Source organism: Oncorhynchus kisutch, linkage group LG1 (assembly GCF_002021735.2).
Source record: "Oncorhynchus kisutch isolate 150728-3 linkage group LG1, Okis_V2, whole genome shotgun sequence".
Classification (NCBI taxonomy): domain Eukaryota; kingdom Metazoa; phylum Chordata; class Actinopteri; order Salmoniformes; family Salmonidae; genus Oncorhynchus; species Oncorhynchus kisutch.
In genome coordinates, this window is record NC_034174.2 from 36595834 (window position 1) to 36617034 (window position 21201).

The 21201-nt window shown below is 43.0% G+C and overlaps 1 protein-coding gene across 1 annotated transcript; it reads right to left on the reverse strand.

Annotated features, from left to right (window-relative positions):
- Positions 1–5205: 5205 nt before the first annotated feature.
- Positions 5206–8575, reverse strand: LOC109895289 (methyltransferase-like protein 7A). The gene is made up of 2 exons (XM_020488909.2): positions 7990–8575; positions 5206–6800 (listed from the first exon to the last, which is right to left on the reverse strand). Exons 1-2 carry the CDS (start codon positions 8482–8484, stop codon positions 6567–6569), a joined length of 729 nt encoding a protein of 242 aa, XP_020344498.1. The 5' UTR covers positions 8485–8575; the 3' UTR covers positions 5206–6566.
- Between the last annotated feature and the right edge of the window lie 12626 nt (positions 8576–21201).

A 21201-nucleotide genomic window follows, 5' to 3' on the forward strand; every position in this document is an offset into this window, starting at 1 on the left:
CATTGCTTACTGGGGATTTTTCTGTTATATTACTCATTTGGGCTGTCCAGTGGTGAAAAAAAATACCCAGTTGTCATACTTCAGTAAAATTAAAGATGCCTTTTTTGATAGAAAATTACTAGAGTAAAATACTACTTGAGTAAAAGTATTTGGTTTTACATATACTTAAGTATCAAAAGTACATTTAATTGCTAAAATATACTTATGTCTAAATCATTTAAAATTCCTTATATTAAGCAAATCAGCAGGCACAATTTTTTATGGATAGGCACGGGCACACTCAATTTACAAACCAAGCATTTGTGTTTAGTGAATCCACCAGATCAGAGGCAGTAGGGATGATAAGGGATGTTCTCTTGATAGGTATGTGAATTGGACCATTTTCCTGTCATGCTAAGCATTAAAAATGTAAATAGTACTTTTGGGTGCCAGGGAAAATGTATGGAGTAAAATAAAAATTATTTTCTTTAAGGAATGTAGTAAAGTACAGATACCCTAAAAAAAAAAATTTAAGCACTTTTACACCACTGGTCCAGTCTCCCATTTAGTGACAAGTATGAGGTTTTCATTGGTATATGATGACCTCTAATGGTCATTGATGCAGTTTCCCACCTAGCAATGTTTGTAGATCAAGAGCATGGGGGCCATGGTCTAGGCCAGGTTCTGAAAGCGGTTGTCACTACTTTCCAAGGTAAACATTTTTAAAACACCTTTTGGAAATAAGGTGTTTTGTATGGATTGGTATACAATGTATTGAGATGTATTTCAGTTTAGCCCCATATTACACTGCAGTAACTTTATAGTTAGCCTATAGCCATGCTGCTAGCCAATGGACATGGTCATTTTGTACTATGAAGTACAAAGCAGTCTAGCTAGCTAATTTTGTAACATGCTTGTGCTTGGTTTGACATTTCAGATGGCAACAAAATCTAGTGTAGTTTATTTCTAGAGGAGAGACAGTCAATGCATGTATAGGGGGAAATGTAGCCAACTGAACTCAACACCACAATTTACGACATAGTACATTTCCGATAGTAAATCGAGGAGTTGCGTTTAGTTGGCTAGGGAACACTTTTTACATAATGCAGGTTTCTCAGATCAAATAGCCTAACCTATATGGTGCCCAAAAAACAAAAATGCACTGTCATGTTAACATATCCTAAAAACAGGACAGGTAAAAGTCAAATGGACAATCACAACTTGTCCAGGAGTTTCACCCCATTGGCACGATCAGTGCTTTGAAGTTTGTATCCCTCATAGCGAAAAAGGAAATACTTCTGCATTTCCTGCTTAAATAGCCAAATTGATTAGCCACAGGAATCCGGAAAAATAAAGCCAATGCAATGCCCTGTTTTACAAATGGTTGAGCACTCAAAACATTTACATTTCAGGCCATTTCTTCTCCCTAAAAAAACCATGGTAGCCTTTTGAGATGCATACCTGGGGACTGGGAGGGAGCGCACTCAGCGCAGCCTCGGAAGCGCACATACAGTGCCTTCGGGAAAGTATTCAGACCCCCTGACTTTCACGTTTTGTTTCAGCTTTAAATTTAAAAAAAATCCCCAGCAGTCTTCACACACTACCCCGTAATGACAAAGCGAAAACATGTTTTTGCAAATGTATTACATAAGTATTCAGACCCTTGGAATGAGACTTAGGTGCATCCTCTTTCCATTGATCCTTCAGTTGTTTCTTTAACTTGGAGTCCACCTGTGGTAAATTCAATTGATTGGACATGATTTGGAAAGGAACACACCTGTCTATGTAAGGTCCCACAGTTGACGGTGCATGTCAGAGCAAAAACCAACCCATGATGTCGAAGGAATTAATACGTTGAGCTCCGAGACAGGATTGTGTCGAGGCACAGATCTGGGGAAGGGTACCAAAATATTACGGCAGCATTTAAGGTCCCCAAGAACACAGTGACCTCGATCATTCTTAAATTGAAAAAGTTGGGAACCACGACTCTTCCTAGAGCTGGCCGCCCGGCAAAACAGAGCAATCGGGGGAGAAGGGCCTTGGTCAGGGAGGTGACTAAGAACCTGATGGTGCCTCTAACAGAGATCTAGAGTTCCTCTTAAGATAGGAGAACTATCCAGAAGGACAACCATCTCTGCAGCACTCCACCAATCAGGCCTTTATGGTAGAGTTGCCAGATGGAAGCCACTCCTCAGTAAAAGGCACATGACAGTCAGTGTTTAGCAGGCTATGAGAAACAAGATTGAACTCTGGCCTGAATGCCAAGCGTCATGTCTGGAGGAAACCTGGCACCATCCCTACGGTGAAGCATAATGCTGTGGGGATGTTTTCACCGGCAGGGACTGTGAGACTAATCAGTTTTGAGGGAAAGATGAACGGAGCAAAGTACAGAGAGACCCTTGATGAAAACCTGCTCCAGAGTGCTCAGGACATCTGACTGGGGTAAAGGTTCACCTTCCAACAGGACAACGACCCTAAGCCAAGACAACGCAGGAGTTGCTTCTGGACAAGGAGCAGGTCGAGAACTTCAAGTTCCTTTTTGTCCACCAAGACAGTCGTGAAGAGGGCACGACAAAACCTATTCCCCCTCCGGAGACTGAAAGATTTGGCATGGGTCCTCAGATCCTCAAAAGGTTTTACAGCTGCAAAATCGAGAGTATCCTGACCGGTTTCATCACTGGCTGGTATGGCAACTGCTCGGCCTCCTACCGCAAGGCACTACAGAGGGTAGTGCGTAAGGCCCAGTACATCACCGGGGCCAAGCTTGCTGCCATCCAGGACCTCTTTACCAGGCGGTGTCAGAGGAAGGCCCTAAAAATTGGCAAAGACTATGGCAAGCGGTACCGGAGCGCCAAGTCTAGGTCCAAGAGGCTCCTAAATAGCTTCTACCCCCAAGCCATAAGACTCCTGAACAGCTAATCAAATGGCTACCCAGACTATTTGTATTGCCCCCCCCCCATAGTCACTTTAATACCTCTACCTACATATTAACTCAATTACCTCGACACCGGTGCCCCTACACACTGACATTGACACTGTACCGGTACCCCCTTTATATAGCCCCGCAATTGTTATTTACTGCTACTCTTCAATTATTTGTTATTCTTATCTCTTACTTTTTATTATATATTTTTTAGGTATTTTATTAAAACTGCATTGTCGGTTAAGGGCTTGTAAGTAAGCATTTCACTGTAAGGTCTACACCTGTTGTATTCGGTGCATGTGACAAATAAAATTTGATTTGATGACAGCTGACATAACAGGTCATGACACATATTTACACCTGTTGTGACATATTTTGCGTTATTTTGTCACTGGTTATGACCCCTACATAAGAATGTAAAAACCCACAAATCCTACCATGGTAGTTATTTTATGGCTGGTTATGACACGTACAGAAGTGTCAAAACCCACAAAACCTACCACACAAGGCACAACATTACATTGCACCATAGCCTTCGTGTCAAGTGTATGTTTATGTTGTATAGGTATTTTTTAAACTGACCATATTCAATTATCACCATTGTAATTGCACACACATTGATGTCAGACATGCACCTACCCCAATGCTCTGTTGCGGATGACTGGGTTGAATGCAGGAGCAGATTTCAGGAGCAGGACAGGACACCCTCTTTTTGGCTGATATAATGGCATGTACATGATAGGCCCATCTGGCTTATATGATTATGATGGTCATAATGCTTCTTCAGTGTCAAAGTGTATTTTCTTAGTCCAAGTAAAGTGACACAGGATGGTCATAATGCTTCATGACAGTGTTATAAAGTTATTTAAAATATGATGAAAAAAAACATGACTGTAAATAATTAATTACAAAAAAGGATTTAAGAAACAAACTTTCAAAACGAAAGAAAACTTCTTGGCAAGGATATATATATATATTTTTTATAAATGTGGGTTGACACTCTTATTTAGGTGTCATAACCAGCCATAAAATTACTCAATATATATTACAACAGGTGTAAATATATGGGTCATGACAGTGTAATGACAGGTTATGCTAGCTATTATGACATGACAACGTTATGATGTTATAACATGTTATGACACAGGGTGTCAAGTAAAGTGTTACCAAATTTGCTTTAACTGGGAAAATCACCACAAACAATAATTATCAACAAATTTGCAAACGCATCTCACGACTGCATGATTGAAAGACCACTTGTGCCTGTCAATGCAGTCTCCAGAGATTGGGAAGACAGTGAGCAACACATCCGGAGGACACTTTAATCAAATTCTGTTCAGGATAGCCTAATTGTTTTATATTGTCCATTCGGACAACTAAAATCTATAGTCTGCTTGTCTACTTGTCCTGAGCAAGCAAACAAGCGTTAATGTTGTGGCCCAGCTCAAACATTTTGCCTGTACTTAATTCTATTGTATATATTTCATCTTAAAGAACTCCCTAGTCCTTGTCGATGACAAGGATACCCACAATATGATGCAGCCACCATCATGCTTGAAAATATTAAGTGAAGCTTTGTATTTAGGACAAAGTTATTTTACTTTGCCAAATTTTCTACAGTTTTACTTTAGTGCCTTATTCCAAACAGGATGCATGTTTTGGAATATTTTTATTCTGTATTCAATATGTTATTTAGGTTAGTATTGTGGAGTAACTACAATGTTGTTGATCCATCCTCAGTCTTCCATCACAGCCATAAAACTCTTAACTGTTGGCCTCATGGTGAAATCCCTGAGTGGTTTCCTTCCTCTCTGGCAACGGAGTTAGGAAAAATGCTGTATCTTTGTAGTGACTGGGCGTATTAATACACCATCAAAAGTGTACTTGATGGGCCTCCTGAGTGGCGTGGTCTAAAGCACTACGCTTTAGACCACTACGAGTCCAGGCTCTGTCGCAGCCGGCTGCGACCGGGAGACCCATGGGGTGGAGCGCAATCGGCCCAGCGTCGTCCGGGTAAGGGGAGAGTTTGGCTGGTAGGGATGTCCTTGTCCCACTACGCTCTAGTGACTCCTGTGGCATGCTGGGTGCATGCATGCTGACACGGTGTACAGTGTTTTCCTGACACAATGGTGTGGCTAGCTTCCAGGTTAATTGGGCAGTGCAGCTTGGTTTGGTTGTGTTTCAGCTCTTGACCTTTTCCTATCCCGAGTCTGTAATCGAGATGCAGTGATGAGAAACTAATTACCAATTGGGAGAAATGACAAATTAAATGAAACTGTGTTATTCATAACTCCACCACGCTCAAAGGGATATTCAGTGTCTTCTTTTATATTCTACTTATTGACTCAAGACATTTCAGCTTTTCATTTTGAATGAATGTGAACAAATTTCAAAAAACAATTCCACTTTGACATTATGGGGTATTATGTGTAGGCCAGTGGCACAAAATCTCAAGTTAATCCATTTTAAATTCAGACTCAAACACAACAAAATGTGGAAAAAGTCAAGGGGCGTGAATACTTTATGAAAGCACTGTAATGCCAGCAGGAATTGAGGAAATGCCAAAACTAAACTATGGGAGAATTGCATACTCCTCACATCCTTTCTCCCTCTCCTCAAAACCTGTTGGAGGAGAAGGTTTGAGTGGCGGGACATCTAGCTTTCTCATCCAATGGATTTTGAGAAGGTAGAGAGGAGGACTTGAGTATCCAATTGAGATTCTCTCTATGGAACATGTCTCAGACCCAGAGTTTATCTGATCAGGTGGTGGCCTATTGGTTAGAGTTTATATCCACTAGATGACAGCGGTCCTCTTCTCCTAGCATTCTGAGCCTCCACTCTCCCTAAAGAAAAAACAGCTTGTTGCCCCATTTGGTTACACAGAGGTGATCTCTTCAGATTAATACACACTCCCTGTATATGCCATTTTAAGTACTTTTTTTGAATAACTCTTTTTAAGAAAAGTGCACAAAACCAAAATAACACTTAGTGGTATGCTGCTGGCTTTCCTCTGAAGCTAAGCAGGGTTGGACTGGTCATTCCCTGGATGGGAGACCAGTTGCTGCTGGAAGTGGTGTTGGAGGGCCAGTAGTAGGCACTCTATCCTCTGGTCAATAAAAATTTCCAGGGCAGCGATTACGGACATTGCCCTGTGTAGGGTGCGGTCTTTTGGATGGGACGTTAAACAGGTGTCCTGACTCCCATGGCACTTATTGTAAGAGCAGTGATGTTAACCCCAGTGTCCTGGCTAAATTACCAATCTGACTGTCATGGCCATCTAATCATACCTAGCTTCCAATTGGCTCATTAATCCCCAATAGCTATTCCCCAAGTTAAATAATAATGTGTTCTGAGTCAACTTACCTGGTAAAATATGGGTTATAAAATTACACTGAATACATAAGTGTCAACAATTATTTTTAAACAGTTGCTGGGATAGGCCTAAGACCAGAGATTTTTATCAAACATTACTGTAAAGAAAAGAGAAACCCACACTCTTGCTTATGACATATTATATTAAAGCCTGCATAGGAACAAGTGATACAAGCAAGAGCACTGTGCGGGTTTATTTTTTCTTTAAACCGTCATCACATTATTCCCCACACACTTGCAACGAGATAACTCAGATGTGCAAGTGCTTTTTAGATTTTTTTGTTGTCAAACTTTACTTGACAGCATAGCCTATAATATGTGGTTTGATCATGAAGTTGAGTGGTGCCTCGATGTGCCTCAGTTTGAGCTCGGAGAACCCAGCAGTCTCCAGATGTTTCCATGTCGCCCTGACTACTTCACATCCATCCCCAAAGTAGTACCATATCGGCTGGAGGACGTGCTGGAAGAAGTATGTCCAAGAGGATGGGTCTGCCACTACATGCTCTAAAAAGTACAGAGCACCACCCTGTTGGACATTCACAACAACAAAAGTTACCAGTAGTTACAAAGCATTTTGTTCCAACCTTCAGTCCATACCACTGTTAGTAGAAAAATGCATTGTCAGTATGTAGATAGTAACTGACTATTTAGTTGAAACTTATAAACATGACGGTCTTCTAAAACTAACCGCAGCAGGGCATTTATGTTTAGTGATTCAAGTGCCTGCACAGTGGTGTATTCGTTGCCCATTAGCTTGTGTTCCTGATGATTCAATCAAACTAAATTGAATTAGTTAGTGTAGCTATATTGCCTACGTTTGGTGCCTGCTATAGCTTGTTGCAACTTCCTAGCTATAGCCTAATATTCATCATAAACTTAAAAACTACCTAGACATACTGGTTGTGTTTCAAAACCACATTTACAATGTTAGATTGCCAGTTGAGTTACAAGTTGCCATTTGATTAATTGTTGGTAACTTGCAAAAGTTACCAATTGATTTTCTGAGCAACGCTAATTGCCATCATAATCTGTAGGAAAGTAGTTGTAAATCATTTAGACTACAGAATCTACACAGTAAGCCCTAACAATAGTGACCTCAGTTATACACAGAGTACAAAACATTTGGAACACCTTCCTAATGTTAGCAGTTGATGTTATTCTTTAATAACACAGACCCCAAAGCAAATCATGGGGAGGAAAATAGGTTTATTTAAAGAGAATAAATCAAAGATGTTATGCTGAGAGGTAGATGGTCGTTCCTTCCCTGTCCTCAGTGATTCTCTCCCGTGAGTCTCTCCTGAACAAAGGGACAGGATGTAGTTCTATAACCCAGCCCTAGCCTGTGGTTGACCAATTAGAATTCCTTGCAATAAAACTGGGCCAATGGCCAAATAACAAGTATCCTATTTCAGACTCAATACATAGATAAATTCCTCCCATATGTCTCTGCATTAATAAGGGATCATAGCTTTCATCTGGATTCACCTGGTCAGTCTGTCATGGAAAGAGCAGGTGTTCCTAATGTTTTGTACACTCAGTGTATAATCTGTTGACAAAATGCCAGCAGCGCGTTACTGACATTTCTCTGAAAAACATAGTTTAACTATGCTGAAGGGTTATACCATGGTTAATATTTTTGAGAGTGGATGCATTGTTTCCTTTCCAAATTGATAAGCGCTCAAATGATTACACTCTAAATATGAAAATCAACTTACAGGCCTCAATATGCGATGCGCCTCCTGCAATGTTCGCGGTATGTCGTTGACAGAACACAGCACCAGCGTGCTGACGACAACGTCCACAGAGTCATCTTTCACTGCCCCCATGTCCTCTCCGGAAGCGACCACAAATCTTTCAAATGTTAGGTGATCATTGACAGCCAGACTTTTTTGTAGATACTTCTCGAAGTGAGGATTGGGGTCGGTGCAAACCACCTTGCAACCAGACGGGTAGAATTCAAAATTAGCCCCGCTTCCGCAACCGATCTCCAAAATGCGAAGCGGGCCATTGCCTTTGGTGAACTCTGAGAGGTTGCTGAAAAGATCCTTCTTTTTGTCGTTCATTTTCTTGTTGTAGGTGAAAGACATCTTGTAAATTAGAAATGGAAAGAAACGCTTGTAGATGCCATATATGCCAACCACTTCCATTAATTGTAGTGGCAAAGTTACTACCTTCAAAATAAACGTTAAGAAATTCATAAAACAAGTCATTTTGCGTATGTTGAGCTGCAGAAGTTTATACAGTCGAAAGAATCTTTCGTTTCAGGCTCTTCGTCTTCTTCTGTGTATTTTGTATGACTGCTGGCAACCAACTTTAAAGTGCATTACCGCCACCAACTGGACTGGAGTGTGGACCAGAGACATGGAGGCACAGCTATGTAATGTGGAAGGGAATATAGTCATTAAACTGTCATTCTTGTTTTATTTTTTCATGAATGTGTATGTTTGATGTTATGTTTGGCCTATGCCATGCCTCTCACCATATCCCAGTGAATTTTCTTGTACGTAAAGTAAATATCTGTGAAAATCAGACAATAGAAATATCTAATTTAGTGGAGAGCCTTATTCTGGTCCAAGTATGATAATTAGGGTCCTCACGGAATCCAGACATTAAAAAATATTAAAACATGTATTACCTAACTAATGTATTGAAAATGTATTAATTTGCCCAAATGTATCATAAGACATGAACAAAATGTATCAGTGATACAACGAGACTTCCCCTGCCTCCTGGTAGATAGATGGAAAGGCTTTCCTAAAAACATACTCAATTACATGTTCACTACAAAGAAGCGTACACTTTCCTGGCAGAATGATTTCATTGTTGCATGTTGCGTTTATATTTTTGTTCAGTATATTTCAGTGCCAGAAATATGGGAGGGAAAGGGAGTGATTGTTATTAGATTTGAGGAGTAATGGGGTTGAAGAGCCAAGATTAACTGAACTGCTGGGGAAATTTTCAGGGAATATAGGTTTTAACTATGTATTATGTTTACTTCGGGAGACGAGAATATTGGGTAGGATTTAGACCTTACACATCTCCTTAATGTTCAAGGTCCTGAATGAGTGAATCTACTGTGTCCCTAATGTCTTCCTTATTTGTTCATAAGGGTCAGTGCATGTGGCACAAACTCATTTTTGTACCTGACCAGTTTGCACAGGGGGAGTCTGTAGCGCTTCCTGGATGGCAGAAGCACAAACTCTGAGTTGAGCACATGGGAGGGGGGCTCTGATATTTTGTTTGCCGTCCTCAGCATGTTTGTGTGGTAGCTGTCCAGAAAGGTTTTGATGGTCAGCTTGACACCCTGGTTTTTGCCTGTACTGTGTGTTGTACCAAGCAGTGATGCAGTACTGCAAAACACTCTGGATAGTGGAGCAAAAGAACATGTTCAATATTTCCAAGGTTGCCCCGAAAGACTTCAGCCTGCAGAGAAAGTGCATGCACTGTTGCACCTTAGCACACACATAGCACATAGTCCACTTTGACACTCCATCTCAGGGCATGGTCAACATGTACTCCCAGATATATATATGAGAGTAGACCTGCTGGATGTGTTCACTGTGAATGACTACCTGGTTTCGGTCAGCCACTGACCTGGGCTCAAAGATAACCTCCTGTGTTTTTGTGACATTCCGGACAAACTTGTTTGTCACACCACTGCACAAGGCTGTTTACACTGTCTAGGTACAGTGGGAGGTTGCTGTTGTCCTCCATTAGGGCCAGCAGGACAGTGTCATCGGAGTACTTCATCATAAAATGCTTGGTGTTTTGACTTGTGCAATTGGTGTACAGAATGAAAAGGACGAGTGAGCTCACACAACCTTGTGGGGCTCCCCAGTTGGTGACCACAGGAGGGAGTGTTGTTTACCTTGAGTTCTGTTACTGAGAAATGAGTGTTACCAGTAAATGAGGTGTGGGTTAATGTCCAGTTCTTTCATTTTGGCTAGTAAAAGGTGCGTTTGTATGGTGTTAAAAGCAGAGGAAAAATCTATAAAGAGTGCTTTGGCATATGTTTTTGGTTGGTCTAGGTGTTTCAGGATCAGGTGTGTGAGGGTGGTCATTGCATCCTCTGTACTGCGCCCGTTTCTATATACTAGCTGGTAAGGGTCTAGTTTCCTATCTGCAGAGAGTTTTAGGTTCAGAGCCACTATTCTCTTCAAAGATTTTATGAGCATTGTGGTCAGAGCCACTTGTCGGTAGTCATTGTGCTCCTTGGGGCATGGCTTTTTTGGGATGGGGATGAAGTGAAACGTTTCCAGGCCTGTGGTATTGTGTGTGAGTCAATGGATAACTGGAAGATGGGTTGCCAGACTGGGTCAAGCTCCTCAGCAAAGGTCTTGAGGAGGACTGGGCTCACATTATCTGGCCCAGAGGCCTTTCTTGGGTTCAGTTGTTTAAAAACCTTTGTGACCTGCTCTGTGGTAACAATGATTTCCTCTGCGTGAGAGGCAGGGACAGTCTGTAGGACAGCAAAGCAGTCATTTGTGTGATTATGGGTGTCAAATATTTTGTAGAACAGGTTCAGTTTCTTCACAAATGTGGGCTCGTCATCTATGTGGAGGAGTTTACAGGGTGCTGACATGCCGGCCATGCTCTTTATGGTTTGCCAGGCTAGCCCATTGTTCCTGCAGTGATGATTCTCCAACTTCATCAAATGTTTTCATAATTTATCTGCAGATAAGCGCTAAAAAGCCTAGGCCTACCAATAGGTAACCAAATGAACGGCTCTCTCACTGATGCGATTCGGTAGGTTACACTGACTGACGAGACGAGAGTCACTCACTGTCTGGCCCCGACATGCTAGGAAAGGAAACCTAGGAAATCCTTTAGGTTACTTGTCCCAATGCGATACCATAGGACATACAGTATAACCAAGTTGCATTATTTATGAATGGCAAAGGGATATAGGAGATCGACTTTATTCAGTCAGTTCAAGTCCGACACCTTTTATAAATGAATGTGTCAGAAAAAAATTATTAAGATATGCCGTGGATTTTGACTCATCGTTACAACTTACATTACATTGGACGTGAAAATTAATGTGCATTATGCTCTCTCCCTCCTCTGTGTATTTTTTTGGGACTGCAACTGGAGATCTGTATATAATGACAATATGCTCATGTCTCCGCCCTAAAACGGGAGTCATTGTCCAGGAAGGCAGGCATCAAGCTTAGTTCCAAAATAAGTCCATAGAAATGCATTGGGCTGTGAAACCTCTTGCTTCGCTTCTTCCTCTCTTCTGCATTGTCCTGTCATCGTTCGCTTTGTGACTGACAGGCGCCTATCCTACCAATAGATTGTTAGAAGATGCATATCGTTCATTCTAGTGGGAGAAGGCTTGCTGGACTGGCGAACTGAAGCTTTTAAATGAAAAGTAGCCTGGTTAATATGAAGTGGAAAATGTAGCTGGCTGAAAATGAGTCTGTAACCGGTTGATTCGCCAACAGCTGGCGCTTAATGAAAACATTGGTGGTAGCGAGCTGGAGAACATATTAATTGTAGCTTCCCACATTAGCTATAGCAAATAATAATTCAACAAAACTATGGCCTACAACCAGGTGCGGTGCTAGGGTCTCAGCACAGAGGGGGTGGATTGGTCTCGAGGGGCCCTTCTGACCAAATCATTTTTTAAAGTATAGCCAATCATAAATGCAAATTAGGCATTATCACATATTGAGCCATGCAATCCGATTTCCAATAAAACACACAGAGAGATACGGTGTTTCTCTTTGCCAGACACAAAAAAAAAGAAAACAGGTTGCCAGTCGGCCGCTAATAGCAAAACAATGTTTTAGCACCAAGGACATGTCGCTCTACAAAGCGTAGCGGCCAGGAGAGCTCCACACGTAGTCGGCACACACACACACACACACACACACACTGCCTATAAGTGCAGAGAGGTGATGAGCAAGAGGGCCTGAAATAACATTCTGACTGCTTTTATCTTAACCAAAGACCAATAAAGAAGGATGTTTCACTCACCAGATTTTTCACTCTTTTCAGCCAATCTTGCCATTTTGTAGATTGATTTAGCCTAGTAGTCAATTTGTTAATTCCATCATCATGCATTCCATAAAACAAAATAATAATCCCAACAGGTGAACGAACTATGTACAAATCAAGGTCCCATTTTAAAACGTCATCTTCCCCTCCTTCATGTTGTCAAACCACTTTGTAAATGTCTATGTCTTGCCATAGCCACAGGACGTGCTGCAGCACCCCCTGAAAAATCAGAATTATTTTGTATATTTTGTATCGCATCACCCCAACCCGCAGACATCTTCTCGTGGCTATTTTTCTTGCTCAAAACAAAGCAAAGTGAGATTGGATAGTCTGGCCTCATTCATGCATGCACACAAATAGCTCTTGATGAGCTTCATGCGACTAGAACTTCGCTCTGACTGCTGATGGGAATGGTCTTGTAGATTCTATGGAGAATGGTCAGATGTCGTTGGCAATGAGGAATTGTAGGTCTGCGTCAGTGTTGAGATCCATGGTTAACTCGGAATACAGAGCATTCGGAAAGTATTCAGACCCCTTGACTTTTTCAACATTTTGTTACGTATGTTAGAGCCTTATTCTAAAATGGATTACATTTTTAAAAATCCTCATCAATCTGCAGACAATACCCCATACTGACAAAGCGAAAAGAGAAATAACTTATTTACTTAAGTATGCAGACCCTTCACTATGAGACTCGAAACTGAGCTCAGGTGCATCCTGTTTCCATTGGTCATCCTTGAGATGTTTCTACAACTGGATTGGAGTCCACCTGTGGTAAATTCAATTAATTGGACATGATTTGGAAATGCACACACCTGCCTATATAAGGTCCCACAGTTGACAGTGCATGTCAGAGAAGAGAAAAAACCAAGCCATGAGGTTGAAGGAATTATCCATAGAGCTCTGAGACAGGATTGTGTCGAGGCACAGATCTGGGGAAGGGTACCAACAAATGTCTGCAGCATTTAAGGTCCCCAGAAACACAGTGGCCTCCATCATTCTTAAATAGAAGAAGTTTGGATCCATCAAGACTCTTCCTAGAGCTGGCCGCCCAGCCAAATTGAGCAATTTCACCTTGTGAAGACTTACAGAAAACGTTTGACCTCTGTCATTGCCAACAAAGGGTATATAACAAAGTATTGATATAAACTTTTGTTATTGACCAAATACTTATTTTCCACCATAATTAGCAAATTAATTACAGGCCTCTCTCATCTTTTTAAGTGGGAGAACTTGCACAATTGGTGGCTGACTAAATACTTTTTTGCCCCACTGTATCCCAACCAGAAGCCATGGATTGCAGGCAACATCCACATCAATCTAAAGGCTGGAGCTGTCTCTTTCAAGGTGCGGGACACTAATCCGGACACTTATAAGAAATCCCGATGTGACCTCAGACGAACCATCAAACAAGCAAAGCGTCAATACAGTATTAAGATTGAATTCTACTACACCAGCTCTGATGCTCATCGAATGTGGCAGGGCTTGAAAACTATTACGGACTACAAATGGAAACCCAGCCGTGAGCTGCCCAGTGACGCGCGCCTACCAGATGAGGTAAATGTCTTTTATGCTCCCTTCGAGGCAAGTAACACTGAAGCATGCATGAGAGCACCAGCTGTTCTGGACGACTATGTGATAACGCTCTTGGTAGCTGATGTGAGCAAGACCTTAAAGCAGGTCAACATTCACAAAGCCGCGGGGCCAAACGGATTACCAGTACGGCTACTCAAAGCATGCACGGACCAACTGGCAAGTGTCTTCACTGACATTTTTCTCCCTGACTGAGTCTGTAATACCTACATGTTTCAAGCAGTCCACCATAGTCCCTGTGCACAAGGAAGTGAAGGTAACCTGCCAAAATGATTACCGCCCAGTAGCACTCACGTAGGTAGCCATGAAGTTCTTTGAAAGGCTGGTCATGGCTCACATCAACAGCATCCTCCCGGATACCCTAGACCCACTCCAATTTGGATACCACCCCAACAGATTCACAGATGACACAATTTCAATCGCACCCCACACTGCCCTTTCCCACCTGGACAAAAGATACACCTATGTGAGAATGCTGTTCATTGACTACAGCTCAGCTCTCAACACCATAGCGCCCACAAAGCTCATCCCTAAGCTAAGGACCCTGGGACTAAACACCTCCCTCATCAACTGCATCCTGTACTTCCTGATGGGCCGCCCCCAGGTGGTAAGTGTAGGCAACAACACATCTGCTGATCCTCAACACTGGGGCCCCTCGGGTGTGTGCTTAGTCCCCTCCTGTATTCCTTGTTCACCCACAACTGCGTGACCAAACACGACTCCAACACCATCATTAAGTTTACTGACGATACAACAGTGGTAAGCCTGATCACCAATGATGATGAGACGAGGGAGGAGGTCAGAGACCTGGCCGTGTGGTGCCCGGACAACAACTTCTCCCTCAATGTGAGCAAGACAAAGGAGCTGATAGTGGACCACAGGAAAAGGCAGGCCAAACAGGCCCCCATTAACATTGACAGGGCTGTAGTGGAGCAGGTCGAGAGTTTCAAGCTCCTTGGTGTCCACATCACCAATTAACTATCATGGTCCAAACACACTAAGACAGTCGTGAAGAGGGCACCAAAACATATTTTCCCTCTCAGGAGACTGAAAAGATTTGGCATGGGTCCCTAGATCCTCAAATAGTTCTACAGTTGCACCATTGAGAGCATCCTGACCGGTTGCATCACTGCTTGGTATGGTAACTGCTCATATAACTGTAAGGCGCTACAGAGGTTAGTGAGTACGGCCCAGTACATCAATGGGGCCAAGCTTCCTGCCATCCAGGACCTATATACTAGGCAGTGTCAGAGGAAACTGCTTTTACACTGCTGTTATTCACTGTTTATTATCTATGCATAGTCACTTCACTCCTACCTACATGTACAAATCACCTCAACTAACCTGTACCCCCTGTATGTAGCCTCGATATTGTTATTTTATTGTGTTACTTTTTATAATTTTGACTTTAGTTTATTTGGTAAATATTTTCTTAACTCTTTCTTGAACTAATGCACTGTTGGTTAAGGGCTTGTAAGTAAGCCTTTCAAGGTAATGTTGTATTGGCGTATGTCACAAATAAAGTTTGATTTGATATATCTGATCTCAGCAATGCAGGTGTCAATTAGATCCATGGCAGTGTTTACGTTCATAGAAGCCTTTTGCAGTTAGTTAGAAAGGATGTACAGTTGAAGTCTGAAGTTAAGATACACTTCGGTTGGAGTCATTAAAACTAATTTGTCAACCACTCCACAAATTTCTTGTTAACAAACTATAGTTTTGGCAAGTCTGTTAGGACATCTACTTTGTGCATGACACAATACATTTTTCCAACAATTGTTTACTGACAGATTATTTCACGTATAACACACTGTTTCACAATTCCGGTGATTCAGAAGTTTACATACACTAAATTGACTGTGCCATTAAACAGCTTGGAAATTTCCAGAAAATGATGTCATGGCTTTAGAAGCTTCTGATAGGCTAATTGACATCATTTGAGTCAATTGGAGGTCTACCTGTGGATGTATTTCAAGGCCTACCTTCAAACTCAGTGTCTCTTTGCTTGACATCATGGGAAAATCAAAAGAAATCAGCGAATACCTCCGAAAAGAAATGGTAGACCTCCACAAGTCTGGTTCATCCTTGGGAGAAATTTCCAAACACTTGAAGGTACCACGTTCATCTGTACAAACAATAGTACGCAAGTATAAACACCATGGGACCATGCAGCCGTCATAACGCTCAGGAAGGAGACGCGTTCTGTCTCCTAGAGATTAACATACTTTGGTGCGAAAAGTGCAAAAGAATCCCAGAACAACAGCGAAGGACCTTGTGAAGATGCTGGAGGAAACAGGTACAAAAGTATCTATATCCACAGTAAAACGAGTCCTATATCGACATAACCTGAAAGACCGCTCAGCAAGGAAGAAGCAACTGCTCCAATACTGCCATAAAAAAGCCAGACTACGGTTTCCAACTGCACATGGGGACAAAGATGAAATAACTTATAAATACAAAAACAACAAACGGAACGTGAAACTAAACCCCTGTCACACCCTGGCCTGACCAAATATATAATGAAAACACAAAATACAATGACCAAGGCGTGACACCCACTAGGAATGTGATGAAAGAACACATTCACATTCACATTCTTAAGATAATGTGGTGATCCTAACTGACCTAAGACAGGGAGTTTTTAATAGGAATAAATGTCATGAATTGTGAAAAACCTAGTTTAAACTTCCGACGTCAACTGTACGTCTTCTTTAGTAAACTGTTTCAAAGTCTCCCGCCTGTTCAGCGCAGGAGAGGAGGAAAACGCTGGCTGCGCTGAACAGGCGGGAGACTCCGACAGCGCAGGAGAGGAGGAAAACGCTGGCTGCGCTGAACAGGCGGGAGACTCCGACAGCGCAGGAGGGAAGGAAGGCTCTGGCTGTGCTGAACAGGCGGGAGACTCCGACAGAGCAGGAGAGGCGAGGCGCACTGTAGGCCTGATGCGTGGTGCGGGCACTGGTGAAACTGGAGCGAGGACACGCACAGGAAGCCTGGGCAGTATCCCCCCCAAAGGTGCGGACTCCGGCCGCAAAAACCTGAACCTATCGGGGAGGGTCTGGGTGGGCGTCTGTCCGCGGTGGCGGTTCTGGCGCGGGACGTGGACCCCACTTCACCACAGTTTTTGTCCGCCTCATTGTCTGCCTCCGTGGCCTCTTAAACACGGCGACCCTCACCGCCGACCTCGGACTGAGGACCCTAGAAATGGGTCCCGAATGGACGGGATATTCCGGCAGCGCCGGATGGACGGGAGACTCCGGCAGCGCCGGACAGGCGGGAGACTCCGGCAGCTCCGGAGTGAAGGGCAATTCTGGCATCGCCTGGCTGACTGACGGCTCCGGCATCGCCTGGCTGACTGACGGCTCTGGCGGCTCCTGGCTGGCTGGCGGCTCCTGGCTGGCTGGTGGCTCAGGACAGACGGGAGACTCTGGCGGCTCAGGACAGACGGCAGACTCTGGCGGCTCAGAACAGACGGGAGATTCTGGCGGCTCAGGACAGACGGGAGACTCTGGCGGCTCAGGACAGACAGGAGACTCTGGCGGCTCAGGACAGACGGGAGACTCTGGCGGCTCAGGACAGACGGGAGACTGGCGGCTCAGGACAGACGGGAGACTCTGGCGGCTCAGGACAGACGGGAGACTCTAGCGGCTCAGGACAGACGGGAGACTCTTAGCAGCGCTGGACAGACGGGAGACTCTAGCAGCGCTGGAGAGGAGGAAGGCTCTGGCAGCGCTGGACAGGCGGGAGCACCTGTAGGCGAGACAGCATGGTACGGGGGGCTGCCACCGGAAGGCTGGTGCGTGGAGGTGGCACTGGATAGACCGGACCGTGCAGGCGTACTGGAGCTCTTGAGCACCGAGCCGGCCCAACCTTACCTGGTTGAATGCTCCCGGTAGCCGGGCTGTGCTGGCGAACCAGGGACACCATGCGTAAGGCTGGTGCCATGTACGCCGGCCCAAGGAGACGCACTGGAGACCAGATGCGTAGAGCCGGCTTCATGGCCGGCTCTACACCTGCCTCTGATTGAGAACCATACTAGGCCGAAACAGAAACCAAACATAGAAAAACAAACATAGACTGCCCACCCCAACTCACGCTCTGACCTTACTAAATAAAGACAAAACAAAGGAAATAAAGGTCAGAACGTGACAATAAGCAACACCAGCTCAAGCAAATTCCAGGATTTAATGAAATCATGTAATGTATCATATTATATATACATTTGGCATGTGTTATAGTGTTAAATGATGGTTTGAGCCTTTCAGTGAGATGGACAAAAGTTTCAATGTTACATATTGCATATTGAGTTAAACGTTACAATGCTGCCATTTTTCTCTGTCTCACAATGGTACCAATACTAGCCTCATCTCAGATCTGTTTGTGCTCTTGCAAACTCCATTGCTCATTGTCAAGCCAAATCTGTTTGGCATGATAGCAAAAAACAGACTGGCACTCAGACTATGTTATCAATAGATAATCTGAGTAACACTGTTGCCATGATTTGTGGGAAAGTAGATTTAATCATCAAGACCACACAGGAAGTCCTAACATTAGTGGGGACTACATTTATATAATCCTAAATGTGGTCAAAAGGGAATAATTCCTGACAGACCTAGGCTTGTTTTTTTACATTTATCTGATCAACTTATTTTTATTATACTTTTTACTATGTTGACAGCTGATGGATGTTAGCCTATTGCTTTCATTCCCATGCATAAGCTCTCAATTGTATACTGTAAAGAGAATCAATTAGCAGGCCTCACTATCTGATACGCCTCCTACAATGTTCGCAGTCTGTCATGGACAGAACACAGAACCAGCATGCAGATGACATTGCCCACTGAGTCAACATTTACTTCGCCCATGTCCTCGCCCGACGCGTCCAGAAAGCTTTCGAACGTTAAGTGGTCATTGACAGCCAGGCTCTTTTGCAGATAGTCTACTTCTCAAAGTGAAGATTGGGGTCAGTGCAAATCACCTTGCAACCAGATGGGTAGAACTCAAAGTAGGCCCCGCTTCCGCAGCCAATCTCGTAAATGTTTCATGAACATTTTATCCTTTCCTCCGCTCCTGGCTGCATGTAATGCCATAGAAATAGAATGAATAGAATGGGCGTCCCCATTCAAGTCAATGATGGCATAATGGGTGGACTGGCTCCCATTGCGAGTATACCCATAGGAGCAAAGCAGGAAGCAAAAGCAGGAAGCAAAAACAGGAAGTGTACCCATCAATATGTGCTGTGATTTGTTGATTCAACTCAACTGACATTACAAAAATATGCAATGCATTTGTTACGTTATAGCCTTATTATAAAATTGATTAAATTGTTTTTTCCCCTCATCAATCTACACACAATACCCCATAATGACAAAGCAAAAACAGTTTTCTCAAATTGTTTGCAAATGTATTACAAATAAAAACTGAAATCACACTTACGTAAGTATTCAGACTCTTTACTCAGTACTTTACTCAGAAGCACCTTTGGCAGCGATTAAAGCCTTGAGTCTTCTTGGAAATCAAGCTTGGCACACCTGTATATTGGGAGTTTCTCCCATTCGTCTCTGCAGATCCTCTCAAGCTCTGTTAGGTTGGATGGGGATGGTCGCTGCACAGCTATTTTCAGGTCTCTCCAGAGATATTTGATTGGGTTCAAATCTGGGCTCTGGCTGAGACCCTCAAGGATATTCAGAGACTTGTCCCGAAGCCACTCCTGCATTGTCTTTGCTGTGTGCTTAGGGTCATTGTCCTGTTGGAAGGTGAACCTTCGCCCCCAATCTGAGGTCCTGAGAGCTCTGGAGCAGGTTTTCATCAAGGATCTCTCTGTACTTTGCTCCGTTTATCTTTCCCTCGATCCTGACTAGTCTCCCAGTCCCTGCCGTTGTAAAACATCCCCATAGCATGATGCTGCAACCACCATGCTTCACCATAGGGATGGTGCCAGGTTTCCTCCAGATGGGATACTGTGCATTCAGGCCAAAGAGTTCTATCTTGGTTTCATCAGACCAGAAGAATCTTGTTGATCTACCCCGATTGCTCAGTTTGGCTGGGTGGTCAGCTCTAGGAAGAGTCTTGGTGGTTCCAAACTTCTTCCACTTTAGAATGATGGAGGCACTATTTTCTTGGGGACCTTCAATGCCGCATACATTTTTTGGTACCCTTCCCCAGATCTGTGCCTCAACACAATCCTGTCTCGGAGCTCTACGGACAATTCTTTCAACCTCATGGGCGTTTTTTTCTCTGACATGCACTGTCAACTGGGGGACCTTAATATAGATAGGTATGTGACTTCCCAAATCATGTCCAATCAATTTAATTCACCACAGATGGACTCCAATCAAGTTGGAGAAACATCTCAAGGAGGATCAATCAAAGCAGAATGCACTTGAGCTCAATTTGAGTCTCATAGCAAAGGGTCTGAATACTTATGTAATCAAGGTATTTCAGTTTTTTTTTGTATAAATGTGTAAAAACTTCTAAAAACCTGTTTTCACTGTCATTATGGGGTATTTTGTGTAGATTTATGAGGGAAAAATAGGAAAAAAGTCAGGCGGTCTGATTACCTTCCGAATATACTGCGGAAATCCCATGACAGAGTGTCTATAGCCTAATACTTTAAAAAGCTCACATAATTGCTGTCACAAACACCACAGAGTTGTCACTGACTAGTTGGATATTCAATTCCCAGTGAGCAAAACATTTCTGTACTTACAGACTTCATAGAAATTCATTTTTATCAGGGTTTTCCTTTGGTGGACCATATTTTTTGTGACTGTTATCAATAAAACTCATGAATGCAACTGTTTATGTTAAATTGTTCTACGTGTAACCCTGGTTGTCCCGAATAAAAAATGCTAAAACACATCATTGTGAGGTTAAGTGTAAGGGCTGGACATGCAGATATATGAAAGTCTGATAAATAAAAATACGATTTTTTGCTGGGATATCAGGACTTATATGGTTAATTCCCTCTCAGGTTTCCTTCTAATCAAGAGGAAGGGCATGCTTATGACTCACCTAAGGGACTCACCTAAGTATAATTCATGCTTAATGGTGGCTTCTTAGAAACCATGCACATTCAAATCGAGTATATATTTATTCCTGGGAGGTGGAGGTAATGTAACAGTTTTGTCATCCACTAAAACAAACCCACAAATCGTCCATTTTAACTTTTGGATAACGAATTATACGATAGTCTTCTTAACTATTAGTTCAATAACTTTGTTTCATTTTGTTTTGCGATCTTACGGTCCCTGGGCCGTTTTCAAACCAAAGGCATTTACCGACACTCCCTAACAATTTGCTGAGAGTCATCAATTATGCAGGGTACCCGCACG

What these genes read in the sequence shown, in the direction of transcription:
- LOC109895289 (XM_020488909.2), bottom strand. Translation starts at nt 8,484, where the DNA reads ATGACTTGTTTTATGAATTTCTTAACGTTTATTTTGAAGGTAGTAACT. An exon ending in CGCATCGCATATTGAGGCCT is followed by an intron (nt 6,801 to 7,989) that starts GTAAGTTGATTT and finishes AATGTCCAACAG; the next exon opens with GGTGGTGCTCTGTACTTTTT.